A 19285-nucleotide genomic window follows, 5' to 3' on the forward strand; every position below is an offset into this window, starting at 1 on the left:
TAAAGCAGCCTCCCTCTCCTCTGTCATCATCCTTCTGGACCTATCTGCTGCATTCGACACGGTGAACCATCAGATCCTCCTTCGCACTCTCCAAGAACTTGGAGTTTCAGGCTCTGCACTTTCCCTCCTCACCTCATACCTCAAAGACCGCACCTACAGGGTTACTTGGAGAGGGTCCGAGTCCGACCCTTGTCAATTAACTACAGGGGTCCCTCAGGGCTCTGTTCTTGGTCCCCTCCTCTTCTCCTTGTACACAAACTCGCTCGGGTCTGTCATTAGCCCGCATGGTTTTTCATACCACTGCTATGCTGACGACACCAAACTAATTCTGTCCTTTCCCCGCTCAGAGACCCAGGTCGTCGCACGCATCTCTGCTTGCCTAGCAGACATCTTTCGGTGGATGTCTGCTCATCACCTCAAGCTCAACCTTGACAAGACTGAACTGCTTTTCCTTCCGGGAAAAGATTGTCCCACTCTTGACCTAACAATCAACATCGGCACCTCTGTTGTTTCCCCGACTCAGACTGCAAGGAATCTGGGTGTGGTCCTAGATAACAAACTTTCCTTCACTGCAAACATTGCTGCAACAACCCGCTGCTGCAGATACACGCTTTACAACATCAGGAGGATACGTCCCCAGCTGACCCAGACATCAGCGCAGGTTCTGGTCCAGGCCCTCGTCATCTCACGCCTAGACTACTGCAACTCCCTCCTGGCTGGTCTACCTGCATGTGCCATCCGACCTCTGCAGCTCATCCAGAATGCAGCGGCTCGTCTGGTCTTCAACCTTCCTAAATTCTCCCACACCACACCACTCCTCCGCTCCCTTCACTGGCTTCCAGTAACTGCTAGAATCCACTTCAAGACACTGGTACTTGCGTACCATGCTGCGAATGGATCTGGCCCTTCCTACATCCAGGACATGGTTAAACCGTACACACCCAGCAAGTGCACTCCGCTCTGCATCAGCCAAACAGCTCGCTGCACCCGCACTGCGAGGGGGACCCAAGTTCCCGTCAGCAAAAACACGTGGGTTTGCTATCCTGGCTCCAAAATGGTGGAATGAGCTCTCCATTGAAATCAGGACAGCAGAAAGCTTACACATCTTCCGGCGCAAACTGAAAACTCAACTCTTTAGACTCCACTTCGAGCGATTGAATTATTAACAAAGCACTTATATACTAATAAAGGGCTGGCTTTCTAAAGCCAGTTGAGTAGCACTTGAAATGTTTGGCTCTATGAAACCTGATGTACTTATATGATTCTGTTTTCTTCAAGGTTGTATCTTCCTGGTCGAATGCACTTATTGTAAGTCGCTTTGGATAAAAGCGTCAGCTAAATGCAATGTAATGTAATAATGTAATGTAAGCCAACTGAAAAATATATAATGTATGGCATTTGGTCACCCGGGGGGTCTGGGAGCCTTGGGCTATTGCCAGTGGCGTTTTCTCCTGGAGGCCAAGGGAAGCCAGGCTTCCCCTGTTTTTTCGGATTGTAGTTATAATTTTAATAAATAAATAAAAACACTTCGTTTAGTTTCGGAAATTCTTTGTTGTGTGTTGCTACCGGCCCGTCTCTCCCCCATTCTCATTGAGTATTTTACAAAGAGTGAAACAGCGCCCCTCTCGATGTTATGGTGAAACAGTAGATTGCACTCTCTGTTGCGAGAGGAGGCAAGCCGAAATTTGCTTCCCTTGGTGAAAAAAAATGGAGGGATTGACCGGCCCACGTCATGCCCCTGCCAACCTGTGATTGGTCAGGGCCATGCCAAGGGAAGCTAGAGGCGGCTGGTTTCCCTTGCCTCACAATCCAATCAAATCGCATCAATTTAGTGGTGCGGTGACGCGTCCCAAAAAGCGGAAGTAAGCTGCGCTCGGTTTCCCTCGACAAAATAACAATGGGATTTCTCCATAGGATTTTGGAAAATAGCTCGAAAAAAGGTCAGTGGAAAACGAACCTGTTAGGTAAATGCACGTTTTGTTCAGTCGGATAATATCCACATGTCTACCCTACTTTTATAATTTTCGAATCATAAATCTAATCGATAGAAGATAGATAGCGTCACTGCACCACTCTCACCGCCGTTAGAAAGTAGCAAGCAACTGAAGCAAGTGCAATTATGGAGGGTGGAGATTTGGAGTATTTAATCAAAAATAATTGGACTAAACTTCCGCTGCAGCAGCAACAACAAATACAATCTGATGACAGGCCAATGCCCAAACTGGAGCTGTGTACAGCGAGGAACAAAGGAGCGAACCGGACGTAAAACATTAAAGGTCTCCTGATTTAGTTTGTGAATGAATGCTTATTAGAGTTTCGACTGGAGAGTGCGTGCGGACCTGTCGGTCAGATAACAGGCGTGTGTAAATCCTGCATCTGTATGATACAAATGTGTGTAAAATGATACCGGGCGCGCTGTAATCACTCAACCGTTACGTTATTACATTGACCACCACCCCAAAAGAAAGGACGTATTAATGGCTTCCCCTAATTCTTTCCCCACGCCACGCTACTGGCTATTTCCCAATACCAGGTTGGTAATCCACTCCAACAATGTAATGTAGCCAAGTGGTAACAGGCCACATGCATTGTTAAACCTGAGGTTAGGAACCCATTTTAAAGCATAACTTTAATGCCCTAATTTTATGATCATTGTTCATAACCTGTCTTTTATTGTGCGTATTTAACACAAACAAATCACTTGACGCTGAAAAAACTTAATATAATCTTAATGATACATGTGTTCATCTGATGAATTATTGTTTCTCTCAGGAACATGATTAAAAAAACATGACAAAAAATACGGATATTTAATAATCCACAGAAAATATTATTATTATTACTTATTCAACAAAAAACATAAACACTTGAATGAGGTCCTTCTTCTACAGTAACTACGACGGATGGCCTTCAAAATCTTGCGCATGCCCCATGCCCGAGTCTTTACGGTAACCAAGGAGGAAACCCTGGCACGTGATTGGACGAGCGTCAAGGTTCCTCCGTCTCCTCACTCTGCTTCATCTGCGGCTGCCGTTAAAGGACACACCAAGCAGTCAAACAACCGCATTTACACAGCGACCTCCAGGAGAAATATGCTGTTTAAACAGTAACCTTTTCAACGGAGATAAGCCGCAATATTATAATACACAAGAGCAGGTAAGTTTCTCTCTTTGAAATGGAAAGTCTTTGTGCGTCATCAAAGAACTTCGCGTTGAGCCAATAATTAGTGAGCAGGGGGTCTGAATGAATGACAGCATGTGTATCATCAGGATATCTGGTTCGTGTTGGCGTGCGATTACAAATGTTCCAACATTTACTCAAATTCGGTCGGTAGACTTTGCTTTCCTTTACCAGCTCGCTGTAACGGGTTTTTTCAAATAACGACACAGGTTGTTGTGGTCCCTAGTAGTTATTGGCTAGCTTTAGCTTGTAGCAGTTGTTAGCTTCATGTTTGTATCTGGCTGAATTTGCTAGGCTAAATACCAGGTTAGCTTACCACTGTAGTGAGATTCAATTTTTATAACATTTCCATTAGACTTTTCTATGTAAACTTAGTAATATGCTCACACTAAGCAGATATATTCATTATCTCCATTTCCACCTCAGACAGAATAGGGAACTAGGGACAGTGAGGGATACATATCTATTTTATTGTATCAGTTTTTACATTAGGCACATTAAGAACAAGGATACCCGATGTTGCGACACATGTTGCTGTGGTTAAAAACACATGTACAACATTAGCACAGCAGCATGTTCATCATGGCCCGACACTTTCACAAAAGGAGAAACAAGATCTGAAGTTGGAGGGAATAATAAAAACACGCTTGATTATGTTTGGAGAAAACGTTCAATAAATCAGCTAGTTGATTATTACACAAGTCGACTAAGAATTTCTTAGGCAGCCATATTAATGTTGCTTTTGCTTTCATACAAGTGTACTCTGGTCCTTGTAAAATCCCCCTCTGAAACCATAGAAGGTCAAGACTTGAAAGCATGTGCGTGGGTTTGATTACATTGTGCCTACTGAGTCAATTCACATTGTTTGTACACATATTTTCTAGAAATAATAATCACAAGCTGTAATGCGATTTGTGTAGCATTGGGTTAAACATTTCTAACCAAACACTAGTTTATCTAGTCAGGTGTCGAAGTAGGTCATGTACAGTAGTTGCACTCACATTAATACAAAGCTCATGACAGTTTATGTCTGGTACTTGTCAGACACAAAGTAGAAAACACATTTACAGACAATCTGAGCATGTTTGATTCCTTTGGAGCTGACATGCTGATCAAGTCCCTTCACCAAGTGTTCAGGCGTTCTATGAACAGGCAGAAAGCTAAAATAAATGTGAACAACCATAAAATATTATTTTGTACAACACAAAGACTGTAATTCATAGAGGCTGCATCAAGGCTGCTTCAATTTGAATATCAAATCATCAGAGCACTAAAATGTCCAATTATTGTGGGTGCTGCTTATACAGTCTGACACTTTGGCTCTGACTTTGATGCTTGCTAGTTGATGTGTTCTGGATATAGCTGTAAGTCAAGTCTTTGCAAGCTGGCAATGCCTGTGATATGATAAATGAGTCATGTTGGTCAAAGCGAGGGGAACAGAATCAGACCACAGTGTTAACTCTGAATCTGTTCTTTAACAAGAAATACAGGCTGATCGGAAATTAGATCCATGGTTGCCATAAACATTATAAATGATGTTTATGTATTTTACTATAAACATCATTTATAAACTCAAAAGGTTGCTTATCAAAAGTATAATAGCATATCGTGATTGAATGCACTAAGCAGGGACTTTTATATAATTGTTGCAAGCACTACTTGATGGAGCATGTGAGTGGTATCTTGTTTGAATGCATTTTGAGATCTATTTGTTTATCTCCATTCATATTTTCTTATGAGGGTGATTATTACTATAATAACATGGGTGGACAGTTGAAAGTAAGTGTAGTGTAGTGATGAATGGAGCAGGGGTATGCAAATGTTGACAGCACAGATGGCTGTTACAATAACTGGCTCATATTTGTGACTTCTGCCAACTGAGCTCAGCAGCATGTGGTCCAGGCCGTGACGTCATTCAAAGGAGCCAGCTCTCAACTCCTTTGCCCTGTTTAATCGGCCTATAGGTTACAATTATATTTAATTTGATATTGTTTTTGTAACAGCTGACTGTAACATCCATCTTGTATTTTAAAGGAATACCTCTTTCAGCATTCTGGTCTCAGCACTAGACTTCAGGGAACTAAAATAGAAACTGTGCGTGCTGTAAAAATGCTTGTGTCATTGTTGTCCACATAACTTGCTTACAGGTCCAGTTGCATTTCCTCTGGGTCATGTCTTGACCTTAGGAAAGCCAAAAGTATTTTGGGATTGAAAATAAAATACACCAGAGCCAGAGCAGAATTCAGAAGGTTGGATTAAGATATTATTCTGGCTCCATCTCTGTAATATCAGGACGCTTAAACAATATGCCCTTTTTTACATTCACATTAAGGCACAAGATTGCGTAGTACTTCTTTAGGCCATTGACTCTGCATGTTTGGTGGAAAAGCAACATTTACTTGCTTGGTTCAGTCAGGATATAACCCTTTGGCACGATATTTATCACAAGGGGGAATCCACTCTGAATTGTAACTTAGAGAGGTTTTTCTGAGAACCTTCATCTGGCCTTTTTCTACACCCACAACAATGCAGCACAAGAAAGCATCACTGCGAATCACAGGTCACATGCATGACATAACTCTCACAAAGACTATTCCAGGCCAACAACAGCAGCTGACAGTAGGGTAGGGGCCCTTGAGTAAAGGTTGTTTGGTAGGAAAGCTTTTTGAGCTTGTTTTATCTTCTTCTCTCCCAAAATAAAAGACATGACTTATTCTGAAAATGCTCTGAAAATGGCACATATTTTCTGTGTGATTTGTTAGTGGTTTTCTTGTGATACTTATATCAGCCTATCTGTCGACTCATGTCATCTTGATTTACTGTAACTTGTTTTCTCTCTTCATGTGGAGCTCTGTGCGAAAAGGATTATGACAATCTTTCAAAGCTTTGTTTGTCAGAGGACGCACTAAATCACTTCTCTCTACACCCAGATTAATGATGCTGCTGTCTGCATTTCTAATCATCGAGAGTTCGTTCAAAGGCTTCTGGGATTTATTGTGCGTCAGTGGGATAACTTACTGTCATGATAGCATGAAGTCTAATGATGTCATATGTTCAAAGGTTGTGGCAGGATTGCACTTCCTGTCCTGATTGGCAGAAGGAAGAGTAGTCAAAGTAATAATTTTTAACAACCCAATGACACTAGAGAAAATATTCACATGCACTCAGACTGCAAGCTTAATAATTGATGATTGGATTTTTTGAAATAAGAATACTCTACAACTGAACAAACATAAATAGGAGACTTCTTAGTATTATTCAGTATCCCGGAACAGCTACCTATTATGGCCAACATACATATCCATTGTTTTGCTCCGATTTCGAAAGATAACACAACTTTAGGTTATTTTGTTAACTTTGTTTCTCTTTCATTTTTTTCTCCAGCTTTCCCCCAGTGGACCTTCCAGACCAGTGACAGTCCACCATGTTGTCCAGGTTGAAGACAACCTGGTCCCTGAGGCCCTGTGTCTCTGTTTGCAGATGGGCACACACCAAAGATAAGGGCAAGCCCCTCATGCTCAACCCACGCACCAACAAAGTGAGTGGATTACTAAAAAACACATGGTGGTTAAACAGCTTTATTAACATGTCATTAGCTGCCCTGGTGGTGTTTCAGAATAGTCTTTGCTAATGAAATACAGAAATACCAACAAATGTAGTGCAAACCATGATCATAAACAAAGCTGCTTTAAAAAGTGAGTATTATGCAACCACCACATGAATTTTTTAACACGCGGACAACATGGCATTATAAAGTCCTGTCAAGCACTGCATCAGTTCATCTTATCCCTGAGCCAGTGGTCGGTTCTGCTTATAACTAGAACAACTTGCCCATCAGTGCCAATGCTTTTTCAGCAGCTGGTTGGCTGCTGTTCATTTTCTGCTGTTTGACTTTGCCTGGCTTGACAGACTCTAGACAGATGGCTCACTGCAAAACTACAGTAATTGATATTTGAATATTAAACTTTTCAAAGCCACTGTACTTTATACTGAAAATATATATTTCTAGATACCTTCCAAACTAATCACCATTTTCATAAACCTAAAATCTTATTAGGTTTATGAAAACGGTGATTCTCAGAAACCTTAACTAAACTAGAATTGCTGAGATAATCTGACACTGCAATTTTGGCATTTTGTCACGTCAGGTCGAGTGTAGCTTGTTTAAAGTCAGAAACGAATTCATATCACTTTTCACCTGGATTTCTGACTGAACCAGTATCACTGCTCGATGGTCAGAAATGTCTTTTGAATCAAGTTTGAAAACTTTTTTTGTGCAATTGCTTATTATTAAGTTTGGGGTCTTATTTTCTGAACTGCAAATGCTTTTTAAAAGTAGTGTGTTTTAAATAGTTTGATTATTTATGTCTATTTTTCCTTTTGTCTTTATTTGACTTCTCCCTGCTTTTTGAAATGATTTACTAATCCTTGTGTAAAGAGTTGCAAACTGCCTTGTGTTTGTGCCATACAAACACGTAACCACACCTAACAGGGTGTCACTTTTGCATTCCTTTTGCAAGGTGGGGACTTGAATTGAAAACGGTCTCTCATATTGTGATAGAGGATGTGAATTCTTTGACTGGGTGTCTCGTCAGGTTACTGCAAGCTACAAATGACATTTGAAACATGAGGCTGTAGCTGCTTGAAGTTACGGCCTACACTACACATGTTGTGCTAAATATAAAAATACTGGTCAGAGGTTAACTGGCTGATAGTCCTACAAATACTGTACTCACAGCACCTTTATTTCACAATGCACTTCTGGCCTTCCTCATTGTGTTCCTTTTATCTATTTGAGCAGATTTTGGATTTTTTAATAGTATGAAAAGTCACTGAGTTTATTGTCTTATATTTAAAAACACTGAAAATCGCATGAAACAAGACAAAAATGGCAACGGCTGGTTTCTCATAGGAAGTGTTGCCAGATTAGAAGTGACTGGCATCAGCAGACTGAATTACTGTGACTGCCATGACTCATCATACCTCAACAGCAAAGGTCACAGTGTTGAAGACATGCATTGTTCATTACATTACACTGTCAACAAACTTACACCAGATGGTACAATCTAGTCTCTAAGATGATATATATATATATGATCTCCGTGATCCCACATTTCTTAAATGTTATTAACAAATTAAAGTGTTTTACTTGCATATATAAAATGATTATTGAAACCAATGTCATGTCCAGTGTATAGATAAAATGAGAAACGCATATCAAAACAGTACAAATACGCGTTCTGAGCAAATCAGGTTAGGCTTCCTCTTTTTTTAACGTGTTTAAATCACTTGACATATTCAAAATAAATGTTAAACTGCAATTTGGAATAAACGAATCTGAGGGAACATTTCTATGTAAAATGGAAATAGGAGATATCAGAGGTTTGCAGCTTGCTGGGTTCTGTTGGGAGGAACTGAGTACTGGAGCTGAGGGAAGTGAAATCCTCCATCAGCATGACTCAGCACTTTGCCAGGGGAGCCCCTTGCATTCATCACAGAATAATCAGCCCCAGCCACAGATGTGAGGGCCTCCAAATGTTATGCACATATATCATTCAGAGTTGGGTTCGTAAACCTACATACAGGCTTACTGCAGGATCATGAAACACGTTGTACCCCTCCTCCACATCATCTCCTCTATACAGCACTTGGGGTGTTTCTGCCCAGGGTCCTCCTTATTGGCTTCTTTAAGGCTACTCCCCTCTCTAACCCCTTTAGCCTCCTTTCCCATACTGCAAAATGCTTTCATCTGGCCTCTACGTTTCACTTTACTGTAAAAGGTCAAATGGTCAAGTGGTCACCCCCCTCTGAGGGCTCATGGGTAATACCCTCTCCTGACCATTTCCTGCAGCAATGCTTCTTAAAGAGACCACTTTCAAAGGAGGAACCAGAGTGCATTTCAGTCATATCTGTTATTAGTCATATCCTGTAAGTGAATATGCATAGTACCAAATACCATCATTTAAATTCAAGCAACTATGTGAAGTAAACTGAATTAGAAATACTCGGAACGCAAACATGCTTCTGCACAAGAAGAGTTTAGAGAAAACAAAACATCTATCTTTTACAATTTTCACAACCACAGTTTATGAACAATCCTGCCCGTTAAAGGTAACTCGTCATGAGTGGTTGTTTTATTCACATGCTCTTTGTCTCCCTACTCATGTCCAGTTGTTTTCTGTGTGTTTCCGCAGGGCATGGCCTTCACTCTCCAGGAGCGACAGATTTTGGGGATACATGGTCTGCTGCCTCCCAAAGTGGAGACTCAGGACATTCAGGCCATGCGCTTTCAGAATAATCTCAAGAACATGACTGATCCCCTGCAGAAGTAAGGACATATCATATCTTAAAGTACTGGAGCACATACCCACAGTATTCTGTTGGTCATTAAGGATGTTTGTCTGAAACATCTCCTTCCATACAGTTGAACTTTTCTTTCTCTTTACATTGTTTCTCCTTTTCCACAAAGGTACATCTACTTGATGGGCATCCAGGAAAGGAATGTGAGGCTTTTCTACAGGGTGCTGATGGAAGACATCGAGGAACTGATGCCAATAGTTTACACTCCCACTGTAGGCCTGGCCTGCACACATTATGGACACATCTTCAGAAGACCCAAGTAAGCAAGCAGTGAAGCTGTCAATAACCGACTACTGAAAGACAAAACATCAACAAAACTACAAGGATTTTTGTTCTGACAGTCTTAAGCCTTTTTATGTAGGTTTTCATCTGGTGGCTTTATAGAATGTATAAACATCTTTATATAACAGTGTGTTACATGAGCTGTTGACTTTTTTTTAAATGATGGTGGTTGTGTTTGTGTCAACACCCTGACTAAAATCGTTTTGAGGATAGTATTGTTGTTTGTTTTTATTTTTTAGTAAATAGAATCTTGACATTACTCATTGGCTTTTTTCTCTCACCAGAGGTTTGTTTATCTCCATTCGGGACAAAGGGCACATTCGTTCCATCCTAGACAATTGGCCAGAGACTGATGTATCAGTGAGTAGCTGAGAACATCACCACAGTAACACCACGTCTAACTGAAGCTGATGTCTATAATACTGTTTAAATGAGTCTACTAGGAACCTTCATCCCTCAAAAGCATGCAGACAAAGGATTAAAAAAAAAAAAAAAGAATTGTGAAAATGAATTGTGGCTACACAACTTTAAGTTAATATAAATCAGAGTTATAGACATCACATTAATTTAGGGAAGACTTCTTAATGAACTCATCATATCTACATTCACCTGGCCAAGGTCCAGTTTCCTGTTGTTTACATCTGTGTGATATCTGGCATTTTGCTGACTAATGTACTTCTTTTCCACCTGTCTCTTGATCTAGGCGGTAGTGGTTACTGATGGAGAGCGTATTTTAGGACTAGGGGACCTGGGTGTTTATGGAATGGGCATCCCAGTTGGAAAACTCTGCCTGTACACAGCCTGCGCCGGCATTAGACCTGAGAAATGCCTGCCTGTGGTCATAGACGTTGGCACCAACAATAAGGTAGGACAGATATGTGTATGTTTTCTGTATATTGTATGTGTGGACATCCATTATGCTTCATATGCTTCTTCTTTCCCTTCAATCAGACTCTCCTCAAAGACCCGCTGTACATGGGCCTGTACCAGGAGCGAGATAATTCTCAGGTCTACGATGATCTGATTGATGAGTTCATGGAAGCTGTGGTGGACAAATACGGGCAGGGCACACTCATCCAGTTTGAGGACTTTGGGAACCACAATGCATTCCGCTTCCTCAGGAAGTACAGGGAGAAGTACTGCACCTTCAATGACGACATCCAAGGTTCGGCCCTAGATACTGCACTTAGGACTTCTACTTCATTATAATGCCATAACGTTGAGCTACTCAATCAACATTTCAGTTGTTGTGAGCCCTCCTACCTGAAAACAAAAAGTGGTTAATTGTTTGTCTTTAAAGCCGATATGTTATTGTTTGCTGTTGGATTCTTTGCATGTTTTCAGGCACTGCAGCTGTAGCCCTTGCTGGTCTGTTGGCAGCTCAGAGAGCCATTGGTAAACCCATCACTGAACATCGGGTGCTTTTCTTGGGAGCTGGAGAGGTATGATAATATTTATTAATATTTATTAATCAATTTGGCATTTTTCTCTTTTTCCTCTCCAATTTCTAATGTGAAAGTCCCATATATCAAACCAATTTGTACGTGCAACGATACCCCCTACTGACCAAAGCTGGTAATACTAAAAGAAAATATTGCCAAGGTTGACAATTACATTTCAAGGAAATAATGGAGGTAGGTTTGATAGGTTCTGTTACTTGTTTTAATTCTGAATTACAAAATAGATTTTTGAAAGATCTGCACTTTTTTTTTTACAAATATTGGTGTACACTGCTTAAAGGGGACCTATCATGCAAAATGCACCTTTGCACATGTTTTATAAATTAATATGTGTCCCCGGTGTTCCAGGGAACTCACCAAGTGTCAGAACACAACCCTCTCTATTTTCCTCATTAGCCAAATCTCTAAAAAAGGGGCTGCAACGGATCTGAAAAAAACGGATCCAGATTTAAACACTTTTCTACGTCACAAAGAGGTGCTCCGCTTATTGGTCAACTCTCCACCTATCAGGGGAATGAGCCACGGCCACGTGCATTGCCAAACCTCTCATTCGCATATACTGTAGGACGGATTTCCGTCCATTCGGCTATTCAAATGTTAACGAAACGGATAGACTTCCGTGCACATCAGCGGCTGTCGGATCAAAACAGTTTAATGCACTTTTAACACTCACGTACCCAGAATTCCTGCTCCTTTCCTGGGTTACAAAGTGAGCTGACGCAGCCGTGTGTGTGTGTGTGTGTGTGTGTGTGTGTGTGTGTGTGTGTGTGTGTGTGTGTGTGTGTGTGTGTGTGTGTGTGTGTGTGTGTGTGTGTGTGTGTGTGTGTGTGTGTGTGTGTGTGTGTGTGTGTGTGTGTGTGTGTGTGTGTGTGTGTGTGTGTGTGTGTGTGTGTGTGTGTGTGTGTGTGTGTGTGTGTGTGTGTGTGTCACAGCCTGCTCTTCTGCCTGCCGCTGCGCTCTGCCTCTATCCACACAACTTTCCCCCGCCTTTCAGAGACTTATTGCTGGGTCAAACTCTAAGTTACAAACTGTACACATTTCATTCTTGCTAATTAGCCAAAATATGAACGGAATAAGTAGCAAGCATCGTAACAAACAGAGTAAAATAAATAGGGACAACAGCTTGTCAACTAACCATTCAGAAACGTCCTGCTGCCACCGAGATGTTTGCACCTCCACCAAAACCTCCGCTGCTTCAGGGTCAGTTTCTGGATCAAATTGATAATATGCTTGAACACATGCATTGCTCTGAGATGACATGTTTATTCCACACTCGTAATCACAGCAAACATGGTAACGTGACTCTCGCCGGCTCATGCCCCCCTCTTCTGCAGGGGGGCGTGGTCAGCTGCTGCTCCGAATTTTCAAAGACAGGCTTGGAATAGAGCGAAACGAGGCATGGCTAAAAAATGATCTGTTTGGTATTTTGAAAAATAAAATGTATAAATATACCTTATATAGGTATGGTCATAAACTATATCATTTAAATATAGCATGATAGGTCTCCTTTAAGAAAGACATTCTGCTTTTGCCTTTCCAAATAACGCTATGCAATCAATAAAGGGAGAATACAACGTAATATTTCACAGTTTTTACATATTTGAACATGTTTACAGTCATTTTCAAACAGAAGCTTCTGAAAATTCTCCTAATTGCAAAACAATTGTTGGAGTGCAATAAAAGTACATAAAAAGCAGGTGTGGAGATCTGCTTTTCTGCCTTTTTATAAAGGATTCTCTGAAAGTGTACAAGGAAACATTTGAATCGATGTAATGTTGGCTAGAAAGGCTATAATGACAGAGTGGGTTGGGAATAAATGTCCTTCTGTTTAGTTGTAAAAATCTACTATCTGATGTCTACAGTTTAGTGAAATGTAAATACTGTATTGGTGGTAGGACTTGTATTTTTGAAAGAGAATGGGGACCTCTCTGAATCTTCTTGGGAAGAAACATGACTGAATTGACTGAGCTCAGAGATAGTTTCTTCATCTACAACACCATTGGTCATTGTTGTTTAACTACTTTTACAACAATAAAGAAGGAATATGTCAACAAATAGAAGTGATGGTTTAATGTTGTAAACACTGTCTTTACTTTTGGTATTTCACTTTGGTAATTTCCTTCCTAGGCTGCACTTGGTATTGCCAATCTGATCGTCATGGCGATGATGGAGAAGGGAATGTCCCAAGCTGAGGCCAGAAATAAGATCTGGTTGTTCGATAAACATGGCTTACTTATAAAGGTTAGTTTGTGCGATGCAGAAATCAACAACCAGAACATGCATTACCTGTCTGTGTGGCTTTCTGTCTGGCTCACTGTTAGTATACTGTTTAATTAGTGAACAAAGAGTTTACTTTTGTTTTGATGTATTGTTGCAATCAGGGCCGACAAGAGGGGACGGACTCTAACCAGGAGGTGTTTGTCCATGACAGTCCAGGGTCCGTGCAGAGCTTCCTGGATGCCGTCAACACCATCAAACCCACAGCTATTATTGGTGAGGAACTTCCCATCTTCTTATTTGTATAACTGTAAAATCTTGTTTGGAATATGGATTTTTAGGTTTGAGCCAGAATAAAATATCTCACATGCTCTTATTTATTATGCTGTTTTATGAAAACACAAGATTTAATCAGGTCATTTGAATAACTATATTTTATATTTAGGCTTTTTATTATTCATCCAATCATTAAAGCATTCTGTCAATGTAAATGCGTCCTCAGCTTGTACGGAAATGATAGAATAAAAAAAATATGTCTCCTTCCTCCTTCCACTTTTAGGCCTTTAGATCAGGGGCCGTATTCACAAAGGATCTTAGGGCTAAAAGTAGCTCCTAACTGGCGAATTTAGGAGAAACTCCTAAACGTAATGGGCGTGTCAGTCTTAAATTTAGGACTCTTAATTTTATTCACTAAGAGCAATTCACAAAGTATTTTAGGCCTAAAAGTAGCACCTAAGTTAAGGAGAGCTTAAAAGTCCCCGAGAGGACTCCTAACTCAGTAAGACCTATTCACAAAGAATCTGAAAATGGCTGAGAGACGAAATGTTTTGGAGACAATGGAAGACTGTGAATTGATCAAGAGATATAGGCTAAATCGTGAGGGTATCAAACTTGTTGTGGAATTAGTGCGGGATGCAATAACATCCCCGATTAACAGGAATAACCCGATTAGTCCGGAAATAAAATGTTTGGCAACACTACGATATTTAGCAACAGGGAAAATGCAACTTTGCAATGCTGACGATTTATGAATATCGCAACCATCAGTCAGCCGTGCCATAAACCAAACCATCAACACGCTCTCTAGACCACATATCATCCAACAGTTTATCCGGTTTCCTTTGGACAATCAACAACTACACAGGATCAAAGCCAACTTCATGGCAATTGCAGGTATGCCCGGTGTGGTCGGTGCTATTGACGGGACGCACATAAAAATAATTGCGCCATCAAAAGATGAGGACGTGTTCGTCAATAGAAAGAAAGTACATTCCATCAACACGCAGATTGTTTTCATTCATCATGATAGGGGGGCTTTAACGGCGGTATGGGCTGTTATTGAAAGTGTTTAAGTGCTGGAAATATGCTCATTGGATAATAGTTTGCATGGTGCTTTTAATTGCCTCCTCGATTTAATGCAATTTACGTATTTTTATTGTTTGCTCTCTCTCTTTAACGTGCATATACAACGTCATTATCGTGGTCTGCACAAACTTGTCATCATGCGTGTATTCTGCTAACTGCACTGTCCATAACGATTTGATAGGAATACATTTCTAGCCTAGGCTATTTCCTTGTTTTAGTGGGCTCGTTTGTGGGATGTTGCGGATGAGTTTCACCGAGACCGCCTGCTCTGAACAACCAATCACCGTACTGACCGCTTCTAAACTCATGCACGAGAATCAACGTCATCCATAGCAACGGCGCGTCACTCTTAGTTCACTCTTATTGATTTATCCTTAGTATGAGTAGGTCTCAGCGGCTTTGTGAATAACTTTTAAGAAAAAACTCCTACGTAAAATGTTTTAGCACGAGTTAGGAGCACTCCTAGCGGTGAGATAAAATGCTTTGTGAATACGGCCCCAGGTCTGACAACATTTCTGTTTTACGCTGACTTTTCTTAAATCACATAATTAGTTTCTTACCATTGTCTTGTATTTTATACCAGTCTGTTTTGTATTTTCTGTTAACTTGGTTCTTTAATGACTGTGTTTAATAACATTTTAATAAAACATTTTAATATTTAAATAATGTTGCCATTCCTTCCAGGTGTTTCCGGAGCTGGCCGTCTGTTCACTCACGATGTCCTCAAAGCCATGGGAACTATGAATGACCGACCAATCATCTTTGCCCTGAGTAACCCCACCACTAAAGCAGAGTGCACAGCAGAGGACGCCTACACACTAACTGATGTACACAGCTCTTTCCTATCCTTTGTTTCATTTGACAGAAAGTCAGAAATGAAGTGTCCCCGGGTTGTCAAATCAGTCATGTTGTTATTGTTCTTTTTCCCACTATACCAATTTGTTTTTTGGTCCCACAGGGCAGATGTCTTTTTGCTAGTGGCAGTCCTTTCGATCCAGTGACTCTGAGCGATGGGCGCGTCATAACTCCTGGACAAGGGAACAACGCTTACATCTTTCCAGGTGAATAAATGCTTTTTTATCTGAGTGATTCCATGTACATGAGACTGACTTTCAGATACAGTGTGAGAAGTGGACAAAGCCTAGTATTTTCACCATCTTTGCACTATGGACAACATCATTACATTACAAAGAGTAATTGTATTCTGTTTGAAAACCTTTTGAATGTGGATTGCAGGTGTGGCCTTGGCTGTGATCCTGAGTGGAGTGAGACACATCAGTGACACCGTGTTCCTAGAGGCTGCCAAGGTCTGAAGTCAATGCTATGTATTTCTCCTTTCTATTTTTCAAACTTCCTAAAGTTCTTTACCCCCCACCCTGCTCTTTCTCGCTGACTCTGTCATGTATGCATCCGCTGTATGAAAAGTGTTTTTCAACTCCTTCCAGACCCTTGCAGAGCAGCTGACCGATGAAGAGCTGGCAGAAGGCAGACTCTATCCTCCGCTCTCCAACATCAGAGAGGTCTCTCTCCAGATGGCTGTCAAGGCAAGTCTCCTGAACATTCATCTGAATGTTTCACCTCTTGATAAACCTTTTAATCCAAAGTCTTCTTGCCTAAATGGAGACTCTTTTATCATTATCTGATTTCTAAAATCCATGGATTTGTTGCACCACACCTTGACAATGTAATAATGTGTAAGATTAAGCTATTTCACTTTGAATTTTGATGCCATGATACGTATTTCCTCCCAGTCAAATTTGGTCGAAGTTGTCCAAAAACGTGTAGTCAGTTTATCTTTCCATGTCTGTTTTCTTTTTGTGTCAGGTTTTCCAGCATCCATGCTAAACCTTCTCTCTTTCTGTAGGTGGTGGAGTTTGTCTATGCTAAAGGCATGGCGTTTAGCTACCCTGAGCCTGTGGACAAGGAGAGCTTTGTACGGGCTACTGTGTGGGACACCGAATACGACTCCTTCCTGCCAGACACTTACGAATGGCCAGGTGTCAGCTACAGCCCCAAGACTGACGAGAAATAGACCAAACCCTCACCTTCGTTTTCCACTTCACTCTTCATCGCAGTTCTTATTAGAGGATCATGATTATCTTAGTGCAAAAATCTGTTTATTAAAACAGATTGTAGTAAGTAGTGCTACCATGTCACTGCATGTGCACTAAGTCATTCTGATTAGATCTGTGAAAGAGGTATAGTGGAAAGTGACATTTGAAAGAACACATTTAAACAGAAATTGACAGTTTAACTTAGAATCCTAATTATGTATCACCTCTGTATCCCATGTAACCAGCACATGAAGGGCCACCTGGTGGTAGGAAAAGGCAGTGTGGAAATCTGCTTTAATTGTTGAAACCTCAGAAAAGATTTGAATTATCAATACTCAGTTTTACAACAAAAATAACTGAAATAACTCTAAATTAAGTATATTACAGTAAATTATAAAGACACATTCTGTGGTTGTAATACACTCTTGCAAACAGGAACCAAAACACCAAATGCTATACTCCGCTTAAGCTCAAGATGGGCTTTACAAGATACTAGAAATGACTCCATGATCTGTTTTGTGTTTCTTCTCAGTCATTTATATCCTGAAACAGAGTTACCCTATTGTTAGAATAAACAATATTATAATCTTTACCCATTTGAAAGGTACACTCCATATTTCATTTAAAGATGAGTCTTATTTGAGGCAGAGACATTTTTGTTGAACTTCTGACACGGGTTGGTCTTGGGTGAGCACTACCCACTACTATGACTATTCGGCTACCTAAATTTAGCTACAATTAGTGCACACATTAGCATAAAGTACGGAAATTGCCTTTTTCTATGGATTGAGCTCTTCAATGATCTAACATTGCTCAGTGTTAGATATATGTTTACAAAATTCCTTCTTAACCCATGTATGAACACGCTTAACATTCATGGTTTTGTGTGGAAACAAGTAGAGACGGAGGGGAAACAAACAATGAGATATTATGAAGACAGACAAGGAACCAATGTCCACTCCAGCATGTCATGTGTTTGAATGCTTTTGTCAAATTGTATTTATTTCTCTGAATTTATTAAATGTAATTTTCAAGGGATGTTTTCAGATGTGCTGTATATTCATTAGAGACCCTGACATCAACACTCCTTTAATGAATTGTGCTTAGAAGCATCTATCCCTAAAAATCAACGCTTGGCTTAACTGTGATATACATATTCAATAAAACTATCCCTAAATGTTTCAGTGAACAATTTGCAGTATTAAATAATTGGATACACAGTATTTTCCCTTAAAATATATTTTGTGTACTGTACAGAAATGTTTGCGAATTTATCAAATTGTTTAGTGCGTCCACGTGTGTTTCGGCAGGTTACTGTGTATTTCACTCATTGGAACATATTGAACAACACACTTCCAGGCTCACATTAATGGTTTTTGTGCCGTTCATAAAATAAAGCATTCAAAAACAAGCAAATATAAAAAAACATTGGCATAAATAAGATTTAAAATGAAATGTGCTTGAATAGAAGGAAACCAATCTCAGTTACTTACAGTTTTTAATTTCAATATATAGCTCTTAATTTAATTTAAATAAAAAACAAGCAGTGATAAACAGAAGATTTAAAGCAGTGGTCACCAACCTTTTTAAGCCCAAGATCCCCGGCCTTGTTGAAAGGCAAGATCTACCTATTGCAGAATTGAGTGAGAAAGACAGCCCAGGCAGTACTTCCAATTTGAGGCCTTTTATGTAGGCTAATTGCATCTGAATTACATCAAATAATTTGGTGCAACTTCCAATTTGACAGGGGTCGCCAGTCTCTGGCACTGTTATTTTGGGGGTCGTGGGCTGAAAAGTTTGGGAACCCCTGGTTTAGACTTTGCAGCTTCAGGTTGTGAACACATTTTGCATTGCTAATGCAAAGTTCCACACATTTATTAAATGATTAGAACCATTTTAACCTCAGCACCTTTGCTCTTATGTCCATCCAGCTGTTGTTACTGACTGTAATCGTCCAGTATGAATTTGTATGTTTTCGTGGTTGTTTTCGTCGTGTCGCCCCCCTTAAATGTAATCGCTTTTTCCATATAGTGTGTGCACTTATATGGTGATGTGTCCTTCAAGTCTGTGTTTCTGAAGATTATTTTTGTTACAAAATACTATTGCCTTAGCATTTGTACGCAGAGAGAATATGTGCAGAATAAACAGTTTTAAAACGTGATCCTTTTGTCAATTGGTTTCCGTGTTGATAAAGATTTAGGCAGTGCCTGTTTTACCTATGTTGTTTCAGTTTTAGTCTTTGGATTTTATAATGCTAAAACCATTTTTTGTAAGTGGGCCGCAAAGCCGGGGTGAAGGCTCACCAGTCAAAACAAAAGATCTCTATACCTGGTTGGTGTCTATACCTTTTTTCTATATCGTGACTTT

At 40.3% G+C, this 19285-nt stretch overlaps 1 protein-coding gene across 2 annotated transcripts; it reads left to right on the forward strand.

The window, feature by feature from the left end:
• The first annotated feature begins 1917 nt into the window (after positions 1 to 1917).
• me2 (malic enzyme 2, NAD(+)-dependent, mitochondrial) lies at positions 1918 to 19079 on the forward strand. Of its 2 annotated transcripts, none has more exons than XM_079689456.1 (15): positions 1918 to 1940; positions 6565 to 6718; positions 9375 to 9508; positions 9650 to 9799; positions 10107 to 10182; positions 10526 to 10687; positions 10774 to 10987; positions 11167 to 11264; positions 13410 to 13523; positions 13664 to 13775; positions 15549 to 15691; positions 15823 to 15925; positions 16101 to 16171; positions 16310 to 16408; positions 16729 to 19079. In XM_079689456.1, exons 2-15 carry the CDS (start codon positions 6605 to 6607, stop codon positions 16894 to 16896), a joined length of 1758 nt encoding a protein of 585 aa, XP_079545582.1. In that variant the 5' UTR covers positions 1918 to 1940; positions 6565 to 6604; the 3' UTR covers positions 16897 to 19079. The 2 variants fall into 2 exon arrangements, with proteins under 2 accessions (XP_079545582.1, XP_079545581.1); XM_079689455.1 differs by lacking the exon at positions 1918 to 1940 and adding an exon at positions 2999 to 3156.
• Positions 19080 to 19285: the final 206 nt, after the last annotated feature.

This window comes from Notothenia rossii (assembly GCF_949606895.1).
Source record: "Notothenia rossii genome assembly, chromosome: 6".
In the NCBI taxonomy this organism is placed as follows: Eukaryota; Metazoa; Chordata; class Actinopteri; order Perciformes; family Nototheniidae; genus Notothenia; species Notothenia rossii.

Excerpts from the sequence above, each read along its gene's own strand:
- me2 (XM_079689456.1), top strand. The coding sequence starts at position 6,605 with ATGTTGTCCAGGTTGAAGACAACCTGGTCCCTGAGGCCCTGTGTCTCT. Across the intron at positions 9,509-9,649 it reads ATGACTGATCCCCTGCAGAA|GTACATCTACTTGATGGGCA; the intron begins GTAAGGACATAT and ends TTTTCCACAAAG. Across the intron at positions 11,265-13,409 it reads TTTTCTTGGGAGCTGGAGAG|GCTGCACTTGGTATTGCCAA; the intron begins GTATGATAATAT and ends TTTCCTTCCTAG.